The 24292-nt window shown below is 41.9% G+C and overlaps 2 protein-coding genes across 5 annotated transcripts; one reads left to right on the top strand and one right to left on the bottom strand.

Annotated features, from left to right (window-relative positions):
- Positions 1–14: 14 nt before the first annotated feature.
- On the bottom strand, positions 15–13575 carry LOC119900834 (single-stranded DNA-binding protein 3-like). 2 transcript variants are annotated; one of them, XM_038716103.1, is made up of 18 exons: positions 13520–13575; positions 12725–12797; positions 12509–12570; positions 12334–12418; positions 6198–6287; positions 5018–5092; positions 4720–4782; positions 4563–4626; positions 4386–4459; positions 4101–4165; positions 3965–4013; positions 3661–3696; positions 3477–3531; positions 3322–3386; positions 2106–2184; positions 1854–1882; positions 1649–1750; positions 15–1446 (listed from the first exon to the last, which is right to left on the bottom strand). In XM_038716103.1, exons 1-18 carry the CDS (start codon positions 13573–13575, stop codon positions 1417–1419), a joined length of 1152 nt encoding a protein of 383 aa, XP_038572031.1. In that variant the 3' UTR covers positions 15–1416. The 2 variants fall into 2 exon arrangements, with proteins under 2 accessions (XP_038572031.1, XP_038572032.1); XM_038716104.1 differs by lacking the exon at positions 5018–5092 and having other exon boundaries at positions 1417–1446.
- Positions 12449–24292, top strand: LOC119900833 (acyl-coenzyme A thioesterase 11-like). 3 transcript variants are annotated; one of them, XM_038716099.1, is made up of 17 exons: positions 12467–12574; positions 14862–15011; positions 16309–16510; positions 17784–17853; positions 18287–18347; positions 18435–18536; positions 18628–18763; positions 18868–19021; positions 19738–19857; positions 20005–20143; positions 20269–20324; positions 20825–20891; positions 20990–21073; positions 21413–21546; positions 22939–23070; positions 23164–23290; positions 23446–24292. In XM_038716099.1, exons 3-17 carry the CDS (start codon positions 16318–16320, stop codon positions 23602–23604), a joined length of 1734 nt encoding a protein of 577 aa, XP_038572027.1. In that variant the 5' UTR covers positions 12467–12574; positions 14862–15011; positions 16309–16317; the 3' UTR covers positions 23605–24292. The 3 variants fall into 3 exon arrangements, with proteins under 3 accessions (XP_038572028.1, XP_038572027.1, XP_038572029.1); XM_038716100.1 differs by lacking the exon at positions 14862–15011 and having other exon boundaries at positions 12449–12574; XM_038716101.1 differs by lacking the exon at positions 23164–23290.

The following is a 24292-nucleotide window of genomic DNA, read 5'->3' as shown; positions in this document are numbered from 1 at the left end:
CTCACACAGGTAGATAAGTTATTGTAAAATTATATTAACAAGCAATCTTTCCTCAATTTGAAATAAAAAAATATCAGCAAATAAAGGCAACATAGGACAGATGTGTATAATGCGTAATGTTCACAGGAAAAAGAAAAAGAAAAAAATTCTCATCACATTTACAAGACTGCCGCTAAGTTTATAATGATACCTACTAGAATCGGTTTAGAAAGCTTTGACTAACTCTGAATAACTGGGGCAATATATGTAGTCAAAGACTGTATCAAAATATAGAAAAAATGCGTGGGTGGGCAAGAAAGGGGTCAGGGCCAAGGGGGACGACCAATGATAAAGGAGGGAAGTAGGAACAACTAAAATGTATGAGATTAAAATGGGCAGCTCATTTATAGCCACTTCATCATAACCAACCAAACTGGAAATAACACAAGGCTACGACGATGAAGAGCACAAAGTGTTAAGCACAGACAGGTAAAGAGATATACACCACATCTTAAAGCAGGTGTCCACACAGAGAAGAGCAGCACTAGGTAGTATGTTGTACACAGATTTCTCAGCATTCATGCACTCGCTTCTTATGCTGACGTCTGGCTTCCCGTGACAGAGCGCAACAGCGACCAAGCTGTTTAAATTTTAACAGCAAAGAGTGTCGGATCGCATCACTGTCAACAATAACAGACTGAACTTGAAACGGGATCAATTTGACATTGTAAGAACCATCTGAGCACTTACATACCGTGAAAGGTCGTCACAATAAAAGCCGTATTTTTTCAAAGCCTTTCCCCCTTAACAAACCTCTTTAAATAGAAAGGTGGGCATTGGGAAGAATAGTACATGTTCCATAAAGGTGGCCACAGAGTAAAAGGCAAAATCTGAGTCCTGTGTCAACTGACTTTGGTGACACAGTATGCATGGCGATAAGTAAAATGACAAGACAAAGACTTTTCCAAGCTCACAATGCATATACACACTCTCCAGTGTTTTAAGTGACAAAAGCGGAGACATTTCCTGCACATCTTGCACCACAAAGCAATAATTAAAAAGTACAAGAGGTAAACTTCAACCATTTCTCACCCCTCATCGCTCTAGGGTTGAGGAGACTGAGAGGGTTTATGGGGGCTCTGCAAAGAACATAAAACGTGTCATGTATGCATTTTCAGTAGCTGGTTTTTTGTCACACTAGGATTTGTGATAAATGGAGAAATTGTCCTTCATTTTGAGAAAGGAGCAGTGGCCGCCAGCCATTTCGATTTTTCTCCGATCAGCATTCTGGCGTTAGTGTGGAACCAAAATGGCGCCTGTCCCTGATTGTGTGCTGATGTGTTTGGCCGTGTCCTATAGTGAGTTCAGATCCTCGGAATGATGGCAAATAATGTTGGGCAAGGTGGAGTTAAGGGGGGAGGGGGAGGGGGGGGGGGGTCACACACTCATCGTCATGGTTGGAGAGTACTATGAAGAGACAGAGAAGAGAGGATTAAAACACACCTTTTCCCAACCGAGTTCTTCAGTCAGGGGTGTTAATGTGCTGCGACTGTGGCTTCACTCTATGGCCAACAGCACTCTACCTCTGGCCTCATCAAAGTAATATTACAGCCACCAACAGTCCAGTGATGTTAGCTCAGGATAGGAACTTCCAAGAAGGGAGACTTACGTTCTCGCTCTGAAAGGAGTGGAGGAAGTTTCCGCTCAGCTCCCCGTCATCCCTTGGGGTCCCAGGAGGATTGCTAATGCCACTTAAATTGTTTGGGGAATTCTGGAGACAAAGAGTGCAGTGTTTTTTTAAAAATGTATAACATTTCACTCCATTCAAGATTAAGCTCTAAATGCCCTCTGCATTGATTGGTTACAACATTTACCTTGTTCATTCCATCCATATCACCAGAGCCTAAAAAAAAGAAACAATATGAAAAACAATTTTTGGAGTCTCTGACCATAAGAAAGACATTTTTATGAAGTGGCTCTACCTGTAATACAATCTACTGTCCTCTACTGAAGTATCTTGTGACATTAGTGGACAAAAGTGTACTCTGAAATCATTTAATCTGCAAGAATGCAACCCGAACATTTCTGTGTTGTGTTAGCAAGTGTACTGTGGTGCGTGGTGTTACCTAGTGACCCGTTCATGTGGTGTGGTTCCATCCCAGCCATGGCTCCCAGGGGTCCGTCAGAGCCGGGGCCCATAGGGAACTGGTGGGGAAAAGAGACAGCATGGACTCACTAACCACATCTCCACAGCACAGTAGGCATCCAAATGGAAGCCCTCAGTTGCCAAGCTCTACAAGGTTCAACGTAAGTGACTAAAATAGCCAGGAAATCGGTTACTAAGCAGAACATTTACTACTGTGCACTTCAGTTCCTCTTGCAACGGAACAATCTTCTGTCTGATCATTTCAGCCCCATGACAGGGACTGAAATATTAGCCTATAGTATTAATTACACACAAACGGAACCAGTATCACAAATTCATGTGCTTTGTTTCTACAACAATTCTTGTCTGTACATTCCTGGTTGGATAGTGCAAATGTGCTTTGGTAAGGCCAGGGCACTAGTAAATTTGCTTTTTCCATGCAGACCAGATCTATCTTTGCACACAGAAATTAACTTGAGCTAAATAAACCATTTAATAAAGCATAAAAATGGAATAATTTAAGATCTTTATCTCCAGGTTCTAACCACTTTATCATCTGGTTGTCAAGAAATTTACTAATTTAGTTTGGGGAAAAAACAACAACAACAAAAAAAACAACTACTTTGTACTTCACAGTGGTGGAATAAATTCAAGAATATAATCTATTCCAACTCCAACAAGGACAATTTAAATTGCCCAGTGACATGCATGTATAGACCAGAGGTTGGAAAATCCTTACTATCCCACCAGCTGCCAGCGGTCAATAGACAAAAGAGCGTGTTGAGATGGTAGAGAGGTCAGGTGTAGTTAATGGTACCTGTTTTTCATAATTGCCAGTGAAGCTTACAACCCTCTGAATACCTCAGCTATTTAATTGTTGACCTCTGTAAACCACCTTTTACTAAGTAACCCCCATTATATTCACGGGGCTGACCCTGATTTTTAGGTGTGTCATTAAAACTGATTGCTTTGACACAGGACAACACTTATGTGGGTTGGGTTGGGTATAGTTTGTGGGCTTGGTGCAAAAGGGATACGAGTAATTAGGTAGTGAATGAGATACAACAAAACAATTCTAGAAAGGTGCTTTTTAGAGTGTTTTTAAATGCATGCTAACTGCAATAATGGTACTTCACTCAATGATCACAATATCTACACTTGATGCAGAATGAAAAGAACGCCGAACAGGAACTTACATTATTTCGGTTGCCAGGTCCAGTGTTGATCATGGTGTACAAATTGTCACCAGAGTTGTTTGAGTCTGGAAAAGGTGCGATCATATGTACAATTGGTACTGGATAGTGTGAAAAAAAGGTAATGATTAAATAGCTTAGGTCAGGGAAGCACTAACCTGCAGGGCTGGGCATGATGGGAGTTCCCGGGGGTCCCCCACCTCCAGAAGCGCCCTACAGAGAATACATCCAAAAATAAAGACATATTACAAACTGACATGTAAAAACTGTCTTTAAATTTTATTCCTCTAAGCTGAAATTCTACATGTACATGTAAGGGAAGATGCCAGGATCTGCTCTCACCCCATATGCACCAGGAGAGGGTGATGAGTAAGGCATCTGAAACCAAAAACACAAACATTACAGACCAGAAATGGATGAGTGCAAACCATTTCTATACTTCAAACTTTCATCATTCATCATTTAAAAATCCTAATACCATTATGGCTGTCTGTCCAACTGTCTGTGGAAACCTTGATACTTAATACTACAATTACATCCTAGACTAGAACCCTGGAACACATTAGACCTGGCAGCTCTGAGAGGGGATCAGACTGCAATCGGAACTGGTATTTTTCTGTGTGTGTGTTTGTACATCAGTACTCACAGAGTTGGCATTGTTGGGATTGGGCCAAGGCCGACCAGTCCCTGGGCCCCTAGACGGTCAGACCAATTGTAATTTTATTTAGATAATGCCTTAAGGTTGAAAAAATTTTATTTTTAATAAATACAAAGAGGCTCACATGTTCACTCCTGGCATACCAGGACCCATGGTGTTGTGTGGAGGCCTCATCCCACCACCGAAGTTCTGAGAAGAAAACCACATATCAGAAAATTGTTTGTGAAAATTGATTTTTAAGGATTTAAGCCACAGGATAGGGTAATAAGAGAAAGATCCATGCAAACCACGATACGATATGATCATTAAGACCACAAAATAGCTTTGGTTTGGATTTACAAAACCTTTTTACAAATGTAAGTGACTAATGGGTCACCAAGGTAGGGGTGATATTATTCTTTGCGAGTACCTGAGGGCCAGGCCCCATGGGTCCCATGCCTCGTGGGCCGCTCATTCTTTGCATTGGCCCCAAGTTTGGATGTCCTGGAGGGGAAAAACATAATGTATTTGAAGAGAGAAACCCGGAAATTTTTTCTCTGCTGCACGTGCAGTATGTAATTTATAGCAATACAGTACTGAGTCACACCTTGTGGTCGTGTAGGGTCCATGTTCTGCAGCATGGGATGAGGACCCGGACCTCCACCTGGTGGCTACAGGGGATAAAACCCAAAAACCCACTGAAACTGCAGTTTTACATATATGTGCCATGTATTCTGCATCTGTGGTGTCTGTGTGAGCTCTACCTGGTTGCCCATCCTGATGGGGGGACCTCTTGGGCCTCCAGCAAAGCGAGGCGACATGAAGGACTACAACAGAAACATTGCTCCATGAGATCTCAATAAAAAGCGGCATCCATCTATCCAAATCTATTAGTACTCTAATTTCTTCAGAGCATGTTTGTGTGAATACTGAAAGCAGCATTAAGCATTAAGCTGAGACGAATGCCAAAGCATGAAGCATCAGCACTGAGAACCAGGCGTTCCCAAATGACCGCAGACAGCAAACAGAGAAAAAGCGAGAAAGAGGGAGAGGGAGTGTTACCTGACTGTGAGGTCCCATCATACTGTTAGGGGGAGGAGGCTGAGGGTGAGGAGAGCCCTGGGGACCAGGAGGACCCTGTGGCATCGCACAAAATAAAGAGGCAAGGAGGAAGATAGAGGGAGGGGAAGATGAGACGAAGAGAGAAAGAGGGAGCAAGAAACATAATTGACAAAAGAGGGGCACAGAGAGAAGCAGGGTTACTGCAGGGCAGAGGACAGTTTGGAGTGCAAGAACCAAAGTGTGGTGCAAAAATGTACAAAAATAAGATTTGAATGTACTGAATGTTGTAAAAGAGACTGAGCAGAAAAGAGCAAGCAAATGACTTAGCCTTGAATGAGAGAAAAGAGACAGAGAGATGGAGAAGATGTGTGCTCTTTTGCCTGTCAGTCAAGACATTAAGAAGCCTGCTGCATGCAGCATGTTATCAGTGCTAATTTCCCTGAATTAACAGCGCCAATTAAGCTCTATGCAATTAGCTGTGTAACAACACTAAACACTGTGTCGCTAATGTTGCTGATCTGACAGAGTAAGGGATTTAATTGAGCCTCCTCCAATGGATTCTGGTATGGAAAGTATGAGTGTGTGTGCGTTCATGAATCAATGTCAAAATGTCTTTCCTGATATTAACATGATCACATAATGAGTCACGCATTTGTGGCGTCTAGTACATAATAAGCTGGTGGATTTAAAGTGAATAGTTTGGTCTAGTGGAGGCACAGCAACATTGTAATTTTATGTCACCTTATAGAGCCAGTTCCACACAAGTGCCTTCCAAGAGTCTATCCTCATGAGATATTGATTTACAGTAGGTGCTGCACCTTTCGATTTCTCCATTAGGGAAAATGGCCAGGGCCACGCCTGCCTGTTTACAGCAAAGGAGGGGCCCGAGCAGACAGAACGTCTATGATGTTGACTACAAGAACAGTGAGCAGAGTGGAGCAAAACAAAAGACAAAAGCAGTACTGACACCAACGTGGAAACCTACAGCTTCATAAGATGAACAGAACCCTGACAGCTTTTTACAAACGGTCGAGCCTGCAGAGGTGCAGCTAGGAAAATGATCAGTCCGCTAATTAATTTGTCCATCCATGATAATTGATTATAAAGTGATTTATCAAGCGAAAATAGTAAATGTTGGGGGTGGAACAGTTACAGATAAACGTCAGTGTGGCAATCTGACCTGGAAAAAGCCTGGCGGCATGGGTCCTCCTGGCATGCCTTCTCCAGGGGGCATCCCTCCCATCACAGGACTGGGGGCTGCTGCTGCACTCTAAGAAAAATGAAGAGACAAAACAGCAACTTTAAAATCTTTAAATGTGCTGCACATGATAGGTTGACTAGTTGAGACAAAGTCCATGCATGGAACTTTAACACGCAGACAACACATTACCGCAGGAAGTATATTTTATCCATTCATGACTGAGGTTCTTGGCACAGCTGGCCACAGGAGGAGCACAGGAGGAATTAAATATTGTCTAATTAAACTAGTGACGCAAGTTAATATGCATTATGTGACCAGCCTTTATGACTCTTGTCAGGACTGTAATTGCTGTTTAAACAGCTTTTATCTCACTCTCAACTCATCTTAAAAGAGAAAGAAACAGAGCACCGACATGCACCATTTGTGGTTATCCAGTATAAAAGGGGTGTTAATGGGGTCCTTATCGAGGCTTCTGAGCCTTCCTGATCCAGGATCCAGAGGATCAGATAAGTATCAGCGGGATTCACCGAGTCAGTGGATCTAAAGTGCTGCTACACAGCAGGAGCTTGCTGGGCCGATTTCCTGCTCAAACCGCAGCCCTAATTCACTAATGTGCCATTTGCATCGGTCACACGCTCCTAATTGACTGAGCTTTCCTTCCCTGTAGCTGAAGCAATCTGAGATGGGCTAATGTCTTCAGAGCTGTGGGGTTAAAATTCATAAGAAACGGCTACAGAACGAGAGAGGCTCCTTCAGTCCCATTTGTTAATGCGTTACAGTGTAGATGTACATAAACAAGCAATGATTACTACAAGGATGGATGTAGCAGAACCCACACTCGCACACACAAACACGCCTCGTCTCTGTCCAGAGCGCTACAGCTCTACAGACATCACTGGTCAATAGCCAACACACTCCCTGGTATCGACTCCACCTCCCCTAATTATATCTGCACAGGCTGCCACTGCAGGGCCACTGTGAAATGCCTCAGCAGGGAGAGAAGTGAGGCCACAGGGAAAAGTCACGTCTCATCAGGCCCCACCACCACTGGGACATGGACTTGGAGACACAGACAAATCCCATTTCTGTTGCAGGTGGTCATATAGGACGGTGTAGGAAAATATTTAACGTGCAGCGTAAGAAATGCTCAAACAGAAATACTGATATAAATGTGTAGGAGAAGACATTTACTGAATGTCCCAGTTGCTCCACAGACCACTTTTGCACTCACCCATTTTGACCAGTTACTCTCAACCACCCATAATTCAAGTCGAAATGGCTGCTCTCAGAATTTTGTAAATCCGCGTATTACACTTAGATTCAAAGTTGACTTAAGATTCACAGATTAAGATGCAAATGCCACACAGCACACTATACAATACTTCTAGACCTGTACCTACTCACTCAAATTCACAGCCTTCTGCTGAGCACCTACTTAAAAAAATAAATTTAAAAAACTCAAAATGTGATCCCACTAAAGTGCACGCTGCATGTACATGTTTGGTGACCTGGCTGGTCTGTGAGGCACAACAGAGCTCACTCAGTGATCACAGTATGTACTTATGTCTTACATATTTTTTTATTTTTTATTTTTTTAATTTGTCGCCTCAAGTGTACACAGTCAACACCAGACTTGCATTGTGATGGAGTGATGTAAGGAAAATACAACATTCTTTACTAAGGCAACACAAATGAGACTCACTCTACACCAGATTTGTTATATCTCTGAAGCATAATGTGAAAATCTTGGTAGGATTTACCATAAATTATGTCGTTTTCTACCGTATCCAATCTGCACATAAAATTACTCACTAGGCTTCTTATCGCTGCCTGACATGAGGGAACATTCATGCTGACGATCACATGACTAGCGACCTAAAACTTGCAACAATAACGTCCTCATGGCATCATTGTAAGCAGCCAAGTCTCTGAACACTGCCGTTTTGTTTTTTTAAAACATACAATACAGGTGAGCAGTTTACAGAGGCACACAGTACAGTGAAAATCGCCTGAGGTCATAATTTACATAACTGTCAATATATAGTAATTTCTTTCTCTCTCTCATAGACATACATACATACATACATAATCACTTTGGGAAGGAAACTAGCTACAGCTATAGGATCATTATCACAACTACTTTACTGTTTATGCTATTATATACTGCTTTATGACCACAACTAAAAGCACTGCGATTATACAGTCGGGGACAATAAAATGAATTAAGCAGCCAGTAAGTACTGTGATCAGTTCCCTATCCTTATGAACATCTAGTAAACTTGGGTACGCGTTGTACCCTACTTAATATATATCCACATCATAAAAAAATACATGTAAGGGGTTATAAATATTTACACATTATTTTTAGTTCTAAGCACTATTCAAAATTCATGGTAACCAGTACTTTGCGACTTCCTGGCAAGCAAACCTGCCCTCGTAGTGATCTCGTTTCCTTTCCAGGTAAAATTAAGTTGCCTAAATTTACCAGCTCCAAGTATGATAAAGGCCTCTGACAAAACCACATTTATTCCAGCCAGGTTTAATAATTAATTATATGCTTTGTTTTTACATTCATAAACGTCTTTGCTTGCCATCGTATTTTTAAAGTGTCATTTTAAAAAGGCACAGCACTGATCCTTTAAACATTTTTACACAAGTTTACATTTTTCCATAAGGTGCAGCAATAAAGCTGTGTCGCCGACTTCACTTTTATATATGTATATGGTCATTGTGAAATAAAGATAAGATGGGTTGATACTTTTAACGAATGTATTCATTAAAGCTTTATTTGTCCTCATTCAGATAGCATTTACTTCCAACAGAGGTGACACATTTATTTTATTTTTTTTAAATCAAGATCAGTAGTAAATTCTTTAACACCAGGAAAGTGTGCATTATATTTTAACCTAAAGAAACATTCCTGGGGCAAGTATAGGAAGTGGTTCCTCTGATTATTAAAAAGATTGATCTACAGATCCGTGGTAGGGAGGCATACATTCATGTAACCACATTGTTTGGCTCCTCTGCAGTGAAACAGCAACTTCAGTTAGTTTTGTTCCTCTACCCTTCCTGGAACGAGGTCTGCACAGAAATAATAAAGTAAAACAAAGCTGCATTTAAAAGAGGTATTGACCACAAAGTCATAAAATGTCAACAATATCTGTAGGAGTCAAACTGTTTGCCGGACTGAAGATCCAACGTGCAACGCTGGGTTCCTAGGCATTTTATGTTAGATCTTTATCCTGTCCAACTAAAGCCCACAGCTGTGCTTGCTCGACTGTCCCAAACACCCCGATGCTGTGCTCGGTCTAAACAAGCCACGTCGCTCCACAGACTCTCTGGTACAGGAAAGGGGCAGATGTCTCAGCCCTGCCCCAGGCTATGAGGCTCTTATGCGGGGCCTTCCTTACAACTCCCCAGGGGGCCTCCTTTAAGAGAGACAACCCCCCCCGCCTGAAACCACCATGATTCAGCTTGTAAATGTGTACCTAAGAGCGCAAGAGCAAGAGCAGTCCCAACCAAACAAATTCTCCCTGTATGCTTGAAACATGGAAGGAGGTTACAAAAGGCCAGAGTGGCGGCGGATGTCCTTGTGCACGCTTAATAAAAACAACGAACGAGAGGGGAACACATGGGGGGAGAGAAAGAAGGAAAGACAGACTGACTAGGTAACTGTGAAAAAGCAAAGGGAATATACAGACAGGGGATGAATGAGAAATTATGAGGGAGGTGGGGGATTGTCCTGACCTAGCGTGCTCTTAACAGCCTCATTGCTTCCACTGGAAGCAACGCTCAAAAGAAACGAGCCCCTATGTTTAGCTTGTAAATGTTTAACCATCAATCAACATCATAAAACCCACTGGATCCCGACTGGATGCTCTCCGTCTCTCCTCTCCAGTTACTTCTAGCAGGTCCCTTCCACTTCTTATCTCCCACCTCCCCAACCCCCTTTCTCTTGTATATTCCCTCAGCTTCTCCGCAGTGGTGGATGCTGGGCATATGCCACAGTGCCACTCCCCCTTCCTTTTTCCAATCTGCCCCTCAGCTCCGTGACAGCCATCAATCAGCCGCCAACGCCATGGCGACGGGGTCCCTCTGGGAGCGTTTATCAGGCCCCTGTGTGAATACTCCAGGGCTTTACGGGCGCTGCCGGCTAGAAGAGCAGCACTCGCCTCCCCCACACCTAGACAAAGGCTAGGGGGTCCAAGAACTAGTACTGTCCACACACTTACCTGACCCCAGTGTCCACAAATGAACACAAGGAGAACCAACATCAGAGCGAAGGGCAACCACAAGATGTCGGGGCGAGCCAACCGCACAGAAACTCTCAGAGCTCCCCACCACAGCACGAACACAGCCCAGACTGACGTTTTACTGTTCCCTCATTTGGTTAATGTTTTCCATGTTATGAAAATGGTCTCAGTCAAACTAAGGGCTGCTGCAGTGTAACATCTTACTTTGTGTCGTTTAATCTTTCAAAACTGGCCTGAGGTTTTTCCTCATAAGGGAAACGGCAAAATGATTTTAGAAAAATTAGTTCCATCGTTCTAACCCCGTTGATTAAAACAGAGAGAACTGTGAGAATACAATGATGATTGTTTGAGGACATGATTTCTCCAAGACAGATCTGACGCTTTCTTGTATTTTGCAATTTAAGACACAACTACACGATGCAAAAACCACTTCCTACCTACCAAAAACAAGCAATCAAGATGTCGCAATGAATTACTGCAAAAGTAGGCCACGTGAATAAAGGCAGGTTTCAAACAAAATGCACCCCTCCTTTGTCCGTATGAGTTAGAATAACAAGGAATGTGGTTATTGAAAGGCCAGAGCCACGCTGTAGCCTCCCCTCCTCGCTCCCAGGTCACCTGCCAGATCAGGAGGCCTGTTACCCTGACAACCCTATCTGCCAAAAGCAGGACCAAGATCTCCGTTTTAACCCCTTTCTGTCTGATACCAACCGATCACCAACCTACCGACAGGCTGGGTAGTTTATCAGGACTCCTTAACCTCTAAGGTCTTTCCTCAGTTGCGCTCATATAGCAGAACCTAATTAGTATGTTTATTTTATTTTACATCAGCTGCACGATGTCTTCAGGATAAGGCTGGAGGAACACGTGGATGGGAACAGCAGAAGCCACAGACAAGCAGTTCACACTTTCTTTGATCCCTGTGAGGCTCTTTTTGATCTTCTTTTTGAATGCTGACTGAAAGCGGGAAACAATGCAGCACATGAAGAAGGGGAAAAAAACACCACCTCTAGAATGGCATAATAAATCAGGATGCAAAACACCCATACCATGCAAATATAGCAGTGCTATCGTAAGAGCAATGCGCTACAGAATGACGCACTTGAGCCACGTTTCATACTGCCTATACAGCTCATCATTAGGATGTGTTTCTACACATCAGGACAGCTGGAGGCCTTTGTCAAAAAACTCAAGCTGTGTGTTTAAAGCCTCAGGAAGTTGAGCAGGGCACACAGAAGGCTCTGTTTCGTCTTCACAGCTGAGACGTGGAGCTTGAGCGTGGATAAGGGGAGAGTACTCGACAGGTCTGACTCAGGACATGCTGACATCAGCATCATTTTCCCAGAAGCCTATAAAGCTCGTTGTTGGGCGCATCATTCGCCCCAGCGACAGGGCAAGATGACCGATCGTAAATTCAGTGGAAAGAAAATAAATAAATACTATCCTCAATTTGCATAAGGTAGTGGGAAATACAAAATGACTTGCATCTCTAAACCAATGTGGAAAACATACTAAAGTAAAGCATAAAAAAGCAACAATCAGTCTGACAATTTCAGGGCAACTGATCTTCATTCTTCAAGCTAAGAGGGGAATGACTATAACCTGAAGTATGGCAGCTGTATCACCCTTGAAGGGGAATGTGGGAAGTTTTGTCAGGACTTGAGTGTTGACAAACAAGAGATTATGGGGACTTTGTTCTGATAGCTCCACAAAAAAAAAAAAAAAAAAAAAATCAGACTCATTGCATAACCCGAGTCAGAGGCGCATTATTTACCCCACTTCTTCACCTTGATAGCAAAGTTGTTGTCTTCTTCAGCAGAAGAAGCAAATTGTGCAACAGTTCCCATGTAAGCACTACTCACGTAATCATGGAAGGCTTTTGCTTCGCTGGAGTGGTCACATGTCTCTCTCCTCTCTGGTGCAGCGCAATACAAGTCCCAGAATACACTGTGGACAAGACAGGTCATGAAGCAAACAAAAGCACACAAACAACCCCCTTGACATGTTTACAGGAAGGCCAGAACATTAATCTCTTACCACCACCAGGAATGTAGGAATCCAGGGGGTTCTCCCAGTGTTATGTTTTTCTCCCATCGGATCTAGGTAAGGGGGATTTCAATAATTATCCATGGGTGTTAATTCAAACACATATTAGTGTTCTTAAAAGAGCACATGCAATACATTTATATAAAAAAATCATTGTTTAAATATGAATACAACATTTTAGTGTGGTTAAACTTTTTCTCCACATACTTCTGATAAAAAGGTCTGTGCAGACTTCTGTGCTCCTATGTGTAACAAATACTCATAGACGTATAGAGCCAACCTGTGTGGAAAAACAAACAAAAACACAATTTTAGGTTTAAAAATGACAAAATGGCAATAAATTAGCGTCAAACAGCAGGTGAAATCTTCTTCAACGGGCTTACTGAGTGACTACAGTCGGGTGCAGGCCCGCTTAACAATGGCTGCCAAATAGCCTATGCCAAAAAATTAAATGGGGACTGTGTAACCAAGCCAAACCTGGTTAGGATTCACTACAATGAAAAAGGTTAAACGAAAGTGCTGAAGCAACAGTGTAATTTAACGTCGTGATGTGAACCGTAAACAGCACACCACCAGCCTGCTGTGTATTAGCCTGGTACAGTATCCCGGTGGCACTGATGGTGCTGAGGGAAATAAAAAACGGAGCCTATCCAGAGCGCAACAGAGAAAACAATGTACTGTGTGCCACGGCGATGTTATTGTTTTCTCCTCCCCGTGCTCTCGGCTGAATAACTGCAAAAATACGAGACAACCGCCGCTTAAAACACAGCCAAACTAAACTCGGACTCGGTGTGTGGAGGTGTAAAGAGGCAGCAATAAGCCAAAGGTAGCAGAAACACAGCTCGGGGAAGGAATGGCGAGCAGACAAGGCGGTTCATTCAATTCCATTCTCGGTAGGAGGAAATCGCCTCTTGCTGTTCGCCTGTCCGGCGAACAACAGAGAGCAAGAGGGGAAAACTTACAAGGCAAAAAACACACAATAATAAACGTTTCAGGTCTTACTTTTCTCGTGCTTGGCCGTCCGACGGCACCGGGGTGCCTTTGCCTTTGGGGAACATTGTTTTGTGTGGGAGGACGCCGCCTTCGCTTTCTTTTTTTTCCCTATTTCATCTGTCAGATCATCGCGGCCGCGACCCTCTCGCACTCCAACCGCACTACTCCTCCTCAACCCGACGACTCAACCGAGCTTGGTCCGGGGGGGAAGAGGCGGGGCCAGACCTGACTGATGCTCCCGACGGCCAATGGGAGCGAGCCGTTTGCCTTAAGGTCTGCCTTTTAGTGCTTTCAGTTTTCTGTTTTGACGTTGGTAGCTGCGATATCAGTGAGCGTAATATTGAAGAAAATAACAGTTCCCTTAACCACCGTTTGCTTGATTTGATTCTGACATGTGCAGTGTAAAGGATCGATGCTGAAAATGTACTGAAATTAGATTTTTTTTTCTTTCCAAATTAATACTTTACAATAATATAAAAGTATCTATAATCTAAGAATATTTATAAGGCTACATAATTATGATATACCACAAAAATTCAATATGTAGTCCTAAAAAGGTTTTTTGTTTTTATTTACTAACCGATTACAGGTTCAAGGCAACGTTTATATTTCTTTTGCCCGTCCATTTTCATTATTTAACTATTTAACAGTATTCATTTTATTAGATATATTCAGTCAATATGTTTGACTCGTCTGATAACCTCGTGCCCCATACCAGAAGGGCCTTATAGTTTTAGATGTTATGGGCTTTTAAGTGTATTAATTGTCAGCAAGAATAATTCCTTTTTTTCCTGAAACACAACCAAGAAATTGTGATGTCAATGATCAAATATGTAGGCTAACTAGGACTATAGGCTCATACAAAATAAACAAAAAGTAAATTTAGAGGAGTAGAAAGCTTACTCAGTAAGAGCATATGTGGGTTCCTGAGCACAGATAGTTGAATCGCCTTAAAGAACATTTCAAGGGTTTTGTTCAACTTTTCAAAGGTCACGTTAGTTTGGAAGACATAAAAAAAAATACTGCCTGCATTTTGAAGCTAGGTTTAAAAAAAACACTTTACTGTTTACTGAGTGCTCTAATATCCAGAACATTTCTCTCGAGTTTGTATCGTTATTTCATTTGAATAAAAGCATGAACCAGATGTTCCACACTCAAATATTCTTCCTAATTGATTGTCGCCTTTCTAAGTAGCCCCTAAATAATATGAGGTCACTAGTTCCACCTTAAAAATGTGTAAAAAGACGTAGCTGTAACCACCACAGGGGATGGCATCTCCCCTGTCTCTCTCTCTCTCTCCCTCCAGTGGTGAAACATTTTACTAAAGCTGTGGCGTGCGTGTGTGTTTTAGTGCGTTTCTGTGTTGTTGAGGAATGGGTGAAACGAAGGGAGGCACAGTCCGGGTCGCAGCCCGTAGCTTCTCAGCCGGTGTTACTGTTTTGTAGCCGACGTTCATTGGAACTGGAAGAACTACCCCACCAGCAGTGAACTTTTTAACAGGGTAAGCCATTTTATTTAGTTTGTTTTCGGAGTGAAATACGTTGTGTGTTAACTGGTGACGACTGTTGCAAAACAAATAGCATTAACACCGCTATAGTCCGCCTGAGATGTTATTATACAGCCTGCCGGTAAGCTATATTTTGCAATAGAAGTTCATGGTGAATGCCTAAATTCTCCTGAAGTAAACGTATCTAAAGGTCAGCTCCTGTCATAACATGAAAGACAGGTGACCACTGCGCCTCACTGGATCACAAGTTGTGATCACACTTATGAACACTTGTACTATCCCAACAAATAGTTTCCATGAATGTCCACTTTAGAGACCGGCCTTAAAATAGTTTGTGTCTTGAAATAGATTCTGCGTCAGCTTGATTAGAACTGCTTATAATAAGACAAGTTCCAGCCTGCAATTTAAAAAAAAAAAAGAGATTGTGTGTAAAAGTGCATTCATTGATAGCTGAAAAGCAGTATATGCTTAATTACATAAATAGGCATTTCAGGTTTTTCCTGATCCTTGGTGTAGTGGAGAAACGTGGAGCAATTCTTCAGAAGGCAAACTGAGTTGCAGATTATTTAAAGCGTCTTACGTTGCAGGCCTGGTCCTGACTGTGCAGTTTTCAGATTTAGTTGGGAACAAAAATATAGGCATGTTAACATTACAGATATCTGTCTATTGATTGTGGGGCTTCTGACTGAACACTTAAATTACTGTCATGTGGATGTAAACAGCTGCTATTGCAGAACCCTCAACCACAAAATGGAAAGTTTATGTCAGATGAAAGTGTCCCTGAATGAATCCCAAACAGACTGGACTACTACCACCTGTAATCACAACTGATGGAGAAATGTAATTTTCATTTCATTGTCATTGTTGATTTCTTTTCCTTTTTTGGTAGTCAAAAATGGTATTGCATTTTAGGAAACCAAAATTTTAAAATGAAAAATTAAGAGTGTGCTTTTCAAAACCATTATAATTAAAATTGAGGCCTGGGGTTTGAACTGAGATACTTATTTTGCTGGTTGCTGAATTGAACCTGGAACTGGTGCTTCTACACCAGGACATTTTCCAGATTTGGTGCTGAAAAAGCCATTTTTTCAACCACATTTTTGAGAGCTTTAGAGCACATCAATAATGTAGATTTAGCTAGGTCCCAAACACTTTTTTCTACTAGAACACAATTTTTTGTAATGTGGTGACCATTTTGTTGCACTTTCCTTCAGTGCGTTGGTCCAAATTAAAGTGGACTGTGTCCTGGTTCTGCTGTAACACATTTCCCCTGTGTTTCCTGTATGTGTAGTTGTGAGTTATGACGTCGCCAGAGGGGAAATATGCAGACACTGCGCAGGACCCTCTGCTCATTCAGGAGAGTGAGGAAGTGTACAGAAACCCCACCGAAGTGAAGATGAGTCAGATCGTGCTGCCATGCCATGCCAACCACTGTGGTGAGCTGAGCATTGGACAGCTGCTGAAGTGGATGGACTCCACAGCCTGCTTGTCTGGTAGGAAAACGTCAGAAAACTTCTCACTTTTACATTATGAGCTCATGTAATAAAAAGCTAAATTGTTACTTTTGAACATTATTACTTTTTTCTGTTGTTGCTCACCAGCTGGCAATTATAAGTTTAAACTTGTAATGGAAATCCCTGCACATCCTTAAATCTTTCCTGCTCAACCAAGTTAGATTTATTTCAAACTTCTTTAGTTTTTAAGCATTTATTTATTCTGAGCAGGTGCTTTTTTCTCCCACACTCCACTGTGCATTCACATACACACCGAGAAGTTGCCCAGTGCAACTACAAGTTAACTGCTTTTCTTAAAAAACACCTCAGTGATGGCAGTGAGGGCCCGAGCAAGGAAGTTGTACCCCCAATGCAAAAACCAGGACATCTTCAATTACTGACTTCTCATCAACCACCACTGCTTATTGTGTCGATCAAGCCAGACGTTTCAGAGCCAAGATTTTAAACCCAGGTCTCCAAAGTGTTGTCACATTTCCACACTGAGCTTTTAGGTGTGTGTGTGTGTGTGTGTGTGTGTGTGTGTGTGTGTGTGTGTGTTTAAACATTCACAATTTAACACTTTTGAACACTGAACCATTTGATGTTATTTCGCTCACCTGTTGTAGTGTTGGCCGTGATTTTCTCTGGTCTCGGTCTTGACCTCCTTGGAAGGATAGTAGTTTAATCAACCCCTCAAAAAATGCTAAATTACTTTCCTTCTTTCTCAAAACTTGTTTCTTTTGTCGAACTGCTCTTTCCAAAGTCAAGAATGAACATTCAGGCTCTAATTTGTTTCACAAGAGCAGGTGACATGAATAAAATCTTCAATCACGTTATCTGAAATATTTTCAGAATGCATCACAGTATAGTAGACCTTTCTGGAAAAATCTGTTTAAGAACCTTCATCACATATATAATAGTCCAGTACTTCCATAACGCATTCCTGTCTGCCCATTTGTTTGCAACATTTCCTAATTAATCCAGACATAATAAAGAGATAGCTACCACAGCATAAATGGAATAGAAAAATCTGTGACAGTTGACAAATGTATATCGACTCATGGAAACAATAGATAACACTGAGGCATATTATTCTGGTGCTGTACAGACCAATTAAGTACATATAAGTTTGAAAGGGGTCGAAAGTCTTTCTGTGTGTTATTTCTGTATGCCTTTTATTGCAGCTCATGAGCTTTCACTTTGCCTGGTTTGCAGATGCTTTGTGACTTTGTGCTGCATTGCCTAAATATCTGTCTAATCTCTCCTCTCCCAGCTGAGAGACACGCAGGTTGTTCCTGTATCACTGCATCTGTGGACGACATCAATTTTGAACACACCATAGGGTGAGATATTAACAATCATGCATTGACTGGGGGGGAGAACGAAAAGGGTAAATGCAGTCAGACCAAAGCTGAAAGAGAAATGCTACTGAAAAGTCAAAATGTTTTTGTTACAAAATGTTGGCAACAAGATTAGCAAATCCACCAAAATCAGTGAACAAAAGCACATTAAAAATTGTGTAAAATTAATACATCAATTCAAAAAAGGGATGAATAAATTGATCTTGTAGTTTTACTCAAATAATATTAGCTAATGGATTGAAATGTTGGTCATTAGCATCCGGTTATGGGCGGATAAAGGTGGAGATTCATGACCAAACTCATTGACACCAACTGAACATTATGTCTCACTGTAGAGAGTTTCAGATTGTGTTGATACTATAATCACTGCTCCATGTTGATAGTAAAGAGAAACGTTTGTGTCTGTCTACTCCAGGGTGGGAAAGGTAGTCAACATCATAGCAAATGTCAACAGAGCCTTCACGAGTAGCATGGAGGTTTGTGGATAATGTTTTTTAATTCAGCAGAGTGTACATTGATTTAATGTAAAGTTAAAATGACTGCGGTGATTCTGTTAATTTCAGGTGGGTATATTGGTTACTTGTGAGGACCTTTACACTGACAGGCAGTGGAAGGTTTGCCATGCCTTTGCTACCTTTGTTGCCAGACGAACTGAATCTGGGAAGGTATGGGACAAGAACCAAGAGATAGACGCAAAACCATTTTACCAAAGCTGGTTCGACATCCCCTGAGGTTGTGTGTGTTACGCGTGCACAGGTACAGCTGAAGCAGGTGATTCCTCGCACACAAATGGAGCAGATGGAGTACAGCCTGGCGGCAGAGCGGAGGAGGATGAGGCTCATCCATGCTGAGATCATTACAGACCTACTGAACAGCAGCGCAGCTCAACTGGGTACAGGCTATAGACTTAGGGCTTTATAACACAGCACTTGGCTGGGCGGCTGCACCATTTACAATCTGATTGACTAAAGCGCCATTATTTTGCGCTCTCACCAGGTGAATGCCAGGAGTATCAGGACGCTGTGCCTGCCGAGCGGACACGAGTGGAGAGTGTGGAGCTGGTGCTACCGCCACATGCCAACCACCAAGTCAGCACCTTTGGAGGCCAGATCATGGCCTGGATGGAGAATGTGGCTACAATCGCAGCAAGGTATGTGCCTAGTTTTTCATGGTTTATTTTATTATTAAACTAGCTTTAAAGAAACAGACATTTTGAGAAATATACTTCACTTTCTTGCTGAGTTTGATAAGATGATCTATATTACTGTCATGCGTTAAATAATCTACAGCCTGTGGTCCTTATCTTAGCTTAGCCTGAAGACTGGGAATGGTGAACAGAGCAAGTCTGATACCAGCAATTCAAAAGCTCACTAATTAACAAATTAAATCTCGTTTGTTTTATAAATAGAAGTTGTGGTTTTATGGGTAGTTATGTATGGGAGTATTTCTTCAGAGACTCCAGGTAGTCACTGCACCTGGCCAAGAAATAGTCCCACACAAACCCTGCATAAAACCACAAATAGTCTTTCATACACTTCAGTATTTGTACAGATTAAACAAACAAGATAAAACATGGTAATTAGTAAGCTTTAGAAATGCTGGTAGGTTTGTTACCTTTGGACAGAGATAGGGTAGCAGTTTCCCCCAGTTTCCAGTCTTTATGCTCACCTAAGCTAACTGGCACTGCCAGTAGCTTCATATTTAACAGAAATCGATCTTCTCATAACTCTCAGCAAGAAAAGGAATACACACATTCCTAGTACTAATTCCTAGTTTGTCAAAAGGCTATACGTAATGAGACCAAGATTCAAAACGGCAACAAACAAAACAAACACCTTCCTCTTTTTTCTCCATATTTTAATGTAGTCGCTTGTGTAACGCTCACCCCACCCTGAGGACCATCGACATGTTCCACTTTCGTGGCCCGTCTCACATTGGTGACCGACTGGTGCTGAAAGCCATTGTTAACAATTCCTTCAAACACAGGTGAGTCCACACACATTGATGAATTCTAATAGATGTTTGCGGTGTATCTCTGTAACATAAAAATTTACAGTTAAGTGTGTTGATACTGTGCAACTGTGTGTGTATCTTTTTGTGAACCCATGTGCCTGCATACATGGTATGCTATAGCATGGAGGTGGGAGTATGTGCCGAGGCCTACAAGGGTGGAGAACCTCTGCGCCATATAAATAGTGCTTTTATGACCTTTGAGGTGCTGGACAGTGCCCGGAAACCATGCACGCTGCCACGGATACGACCTGAGCCTGTGGTGAGTTTTAAATGTCCTGTCACTGCCTGACATATACATAATGTACAGTATGGAGCAAACAAATCTTCACAAAATGAGTATCCTTTGGTAAGGATTTCAGTATTAGATTTTCCCATTTTTTATAGGATGGAAAAAGACGTTTTCAAGAAGCTATTGCCAGAAAGAAGATTCGACTTGATAGGTTAGTACCCCCCCCCCCTTAAACCATCAGGTTTTGTTCTTTGCACAAAATATTGTCATACCAATAGTACACCACAAACCAACCTTGTATACAAGATGAATCACCATAAACCATTACAAATCCAACAAATAGATTGAAAATAAAATGTATAGGACATGGTGCAGTAGAAAGCACTGAAAGTAATACAGAAACCGTGTCGTCATTGCTACGTCGGTCCACTCCAGTGTCGTTCAACAGAATCCATTGTTCACAGGACTCTGCAGCAGCACATGACTTGGCAGAGCAGCATATCACAGCTGAGGAGACTTTAGTGCAGAGTCTGTCGAGCATAATACGTTTATTGTTCAGTAAAATACCCGGTCTCCTGTATAATCTTCACTCCACTGTTTGATAACCAAATGTGTTGGATCATTGCTATAATGAAAAGGTTAATAGTGGTCATGTTCTCAGATCTTTCTTTTGTCCCTGAATGTAAATCACCGTGCCCTATGTATTTACAGGAAATACATTATCTCCTGCAAGCAGACAGAAGTGCCTCTGTCTGTACCCTGGGATCCAAGTAACCAGGTATTTCATTTTGTGGCAAACAGAGGCACACATGCTCAATAAGGCTTATTAGATATTGCCACTGTATTCAAGAGTTCAGACAGCCCTTTGTTTTTCAGATGTACCTCAGCTACAATAATGTATCAGCGCTGAAACTAATGGATACCAGAAACAACTGGGTATTAACTTCTGAGAAAAACAAGGTCAGTACCCTGTCGGTATTGTTATCATCCAGGATGTAGCTTGTTACAGCTGTTGTGATACCACCATGCGTTCAGATCTGTATCATTTTAGACAAGCTGCACAGTAACAGTGGCTGTCCTGGAAGTAGGCCCATATTGCTTTAATTAAATTGTGGAATAACGCACAATAATTCAGACTTTAAACTGCACCACCCTTCTTATCATATTTATAATCTCATGGACCCACCAGTTAATGAAGCAGCTTTGACAGCAGTCAAACTCCATGTGTGCACATTCAAATAACTGGAACAAATCCTATTTATACATGTAGAGCCCACTGCCTCTTTGCTCCATTCCTAGGTCAGACTGTACACACTGGAGGAAAACCACGTGCTGTGTTTCAAGGTGGAGATGCACGTTGGTGTACCAGCAGAGCAGACATTCCACCTACTGTCAGACCTGAGGAGGAGAAAGGAGTGGGACCGGCACTATGAGTCAGTGAATATACATTTTTGCCTTTTGCGTCATCTTGCGCACAGCAGCTTTTACACTCAGTGCAACAGTGGAATAAGCTTACATGATCATTTTAATTAATAATTAATTCATCATTTTGTCTTTTTATTGCCAACAAATTATTTTAAAAAAGTAAAAGTCTGTCTCTCAACCCTACCCTGTCTGTGGCGCTCACCCCCAGGCCCAGGTGTTTCTACATAAAATGTAAATCTTGGGTCACAAATATACAGTTTCATTTAAAAAAAAATTTTTTTAAAGGCTCAGTAACTGCCTAAAACAGCAGGGAACATAAGTAGGTAGAGTGTTTCTCTGGGGACCATTTTCAACCTCGGCTTAATGCACAATTAGTGAGTCTTAATTGCAGCTGTATATGTGGGATGGACTCATGATAAACTACTTGAAGGGACATGTTACCCAGTGCAACAATGTGGTTCATAAATTCATAAATTGGAGGTCTGTGCCACAGAGTTTTTCACCTGATTTAGAAAGATTTAGTGTCAGAAAACAAAAAAAGCCAGCAAAGAGTGGTTTACAGGCTTATTAAAGTGGCACACAACGCTGTCGCTGAGTAACCAGCCTTGCTAGGGCAAGTAGCTTCAAAAGAGAAAACTTTTTCTTCAACAATGTAGACAAAGAGTAACAGAAAAATGAGTTTGGACCGGGAGACATGGAATGTTGATGAAACTGGGTTGGCCGCTGGACATAATCCTGACAAAGTGGTGGCCAGACATCGATTCAAACAAGTAGGTTCATTGACCTCTGCTGAAAGGGGCACACTGACCTGTGCTTTCTCAGCCACAGAAAATAGTATACCATCATATTTTATTTTCCCCCGTGTGAACTTCCACAATCAGTTCCTGATCAATGGGCCACATCCCTCTGAATGGATGAAAGATATGCACTTTGTTGACTTCCTGAAACATTTTAATGAACATGCAAAGTTTTCAAAGGAGAAGCCCTGTATCCTCTTTTTGGACAACCACAAGTCTTTCTCATTTGTCCATTGCTGGACTCAGTTATGCCAAAGAAAATGGTATAATTATGTTGTCATTTCTACCCCACTGCTCACATCTGCTCCAACCATTAGACATGGGACAATATATCACAAGCACACATTATCCATTCAACAGTCTACAACTCCGTAACAAGATAATATATGAAGATGTAATGAAAACAAAACATGTGCTCAAGACTACCTACTTTAATTTATTAAGACAATTATACCATTGTGATGTATGGTAAATGCTAGACAGTGTGAAAAGTGTGACAACAGACCCTGCTCTCCCCTACACTATTGATATTGCAAACAACACTAAGTCATGGCTAATAAGTTTTTTTTTTTTCACATGCTCATTGCTTTGTGGCCACTGCAGGGAGTGTGAGGTGATCAACCAAGCGGATAAGGATGACACCCTTTATCACATAGCTACACCGTCTGTCAGTAAAGGGGGCAAAGGCCAGGACTTCATCTTGCTGGCATCTAGAAGGAAGCCATGTGATGCCAGGTGCTGTAACTACATACCTAATCCACCTTATATTTTTATGCCTCTTGCTCTTTCTCAAAGCCTCATGATGCTATCCTCTTTTGTCCCTCATAGGGACCCATATCTGATCGCTCTGCGCTCTGTCACTTTGCCCACTCACCCTCCCACTGAGGCCTACACCAGGGGAGAGGTGCTCTGTGCTGGCTTTACAATCTGGGAAGAGTCCAGTACTGTCACCAAGGTTGGCCAAATGAGAGGGTCACGCAGTTCACCATCCACGCTTGCTATGAGCACATTTCTGCACCCTAACAATTCACAACTGCAAAACGAACGCAAAGTAATAACAAGCTGCAGTGGTTTACTTCGCCACTTCTGACCTGATATGTTTTGTTTCAGATCACCTACTACAACCAGGCCACGCCGGGTGTCCTGCCCTACATCTCCACAGACATCGCTGGCCTGTCTTCCAGCTTTTATAGCGCTTTTTCTGCCTGTAGCCACTTCCTGGTGGCCAACAAGGACAGCCTGGCAGCTCTGCCACCCTCCGCACTGTGACACAATAGTGCTGCCATGGTCTTCCTACAAGAGAAGCAGTAGCATCAGTAGCAGGGATTAGGACCATCTCACTGTCCATCCCATTTCACCTCTGCTGTGTGGAGGTGCTGTGCTCTTGACGAAGCACACGTTCCACCCTGAGATTACAGACGTCTTTGCAATAGATTTGTAGTCTTTAAACCTCAGTTCTCACTGTATGACTTTGTTCATTCAGAAAATGACAGAAAATCTCTTTGAACAGGGTAAAGAAATACTGTACAGGTCTTTTTAAGAACTTGCTACATGTTTTCAGCTAGATTAATAGGTATGAAGCAAGAGTGCACAATGTTTCACAATCTCTCTTGGATTTTAAGCGTTACGTTTTATTAGAGCCGCTATATTATGGTCTTCACAGAAACTAACATGGATGAAACTAGTCTAAGCAGAGATGTTTTGAATCAGCCTCTTTCGTTATACTTTATTTTCTACCTCCTAATTAAAGTTGAACTATTTGATTAAAATATAAGTGAGCCAAGATGTACATTTAGTGAGTGATGATGCTGTTTTTATTTTGAGACAACGATGTATAGTTTAAAACGACAACTCTTACACTGATTGTATAACATGTTGACGCTCAATGGCCAAGTATCCCACATGGCAAGCTGTTTTCTTGATTAAACTGAAACAATAAACACAAAAGACCTATGGA

This window comes from Micropterus salmoides, unplaced genomic scaffold, assembly GCF_014851395.1.
Source record: "Micropterus salmoides isolate LMB-PRFRI ecotype aquatic unplaced genomic scaffold, ASM1485139v1 Ms_hic_scaffold_13, whole genome shotgun sequence".
NCBI lineage: Eukaryota > Metazoa > Chordata > Actinopteri > Centrarchiformes > Centrarchidae > Micropterus > Micropterus salmoides.
The sequence above is the reverse complement of the archived record's forward strand: the minus strand, read 5'-3'. Positions and strand labels throughout refer to the sequence as shown.

Coding starts and splice junctions, on each gene's coding strand:
- LOC119900834 (XM_038716103.1), bottom strand. CDS start 13,575: ATGTTCCCCAAAGGCAAAGGCACCCCGGTGCCGTCGGACGGCCAAGCA. Junction 12,798..13,519: donor GACGGCCAAGCACGAGAAAA/GTAAGACCTGAA, acceptor TTTTCCACACAG/GTTGGCTCTATACGTCTATG. Junction 1,447..1,648: donor ACTCCTTTCAGAGCGAGAAC/GTAAGTCTCCCT, acceptor GTCTCTTCATAG/TACTCTCCAACCATGACGAT.
- LOC119900833 (XM_038716100.1), top strand. CDS start 16,318: ATGACGTCGCCAGAGGGGAAATATGCAGACACTGCGCAGGACCCTCTG. Junction 18,537..18,627: donor GACGAACTGAATCTGGGAAG/GTATGGGACAAG, acceptor ACGCGTGCACAG/GTACAGCTGAAGCAGGTGAT. Junction 19,022..19,737: donor GTGGCTACAATCGCAGCAAG/GTATGTGCCTAG, acceptor ATTTTAATGTAG/TCGCTTGTGTAACGCTCACC.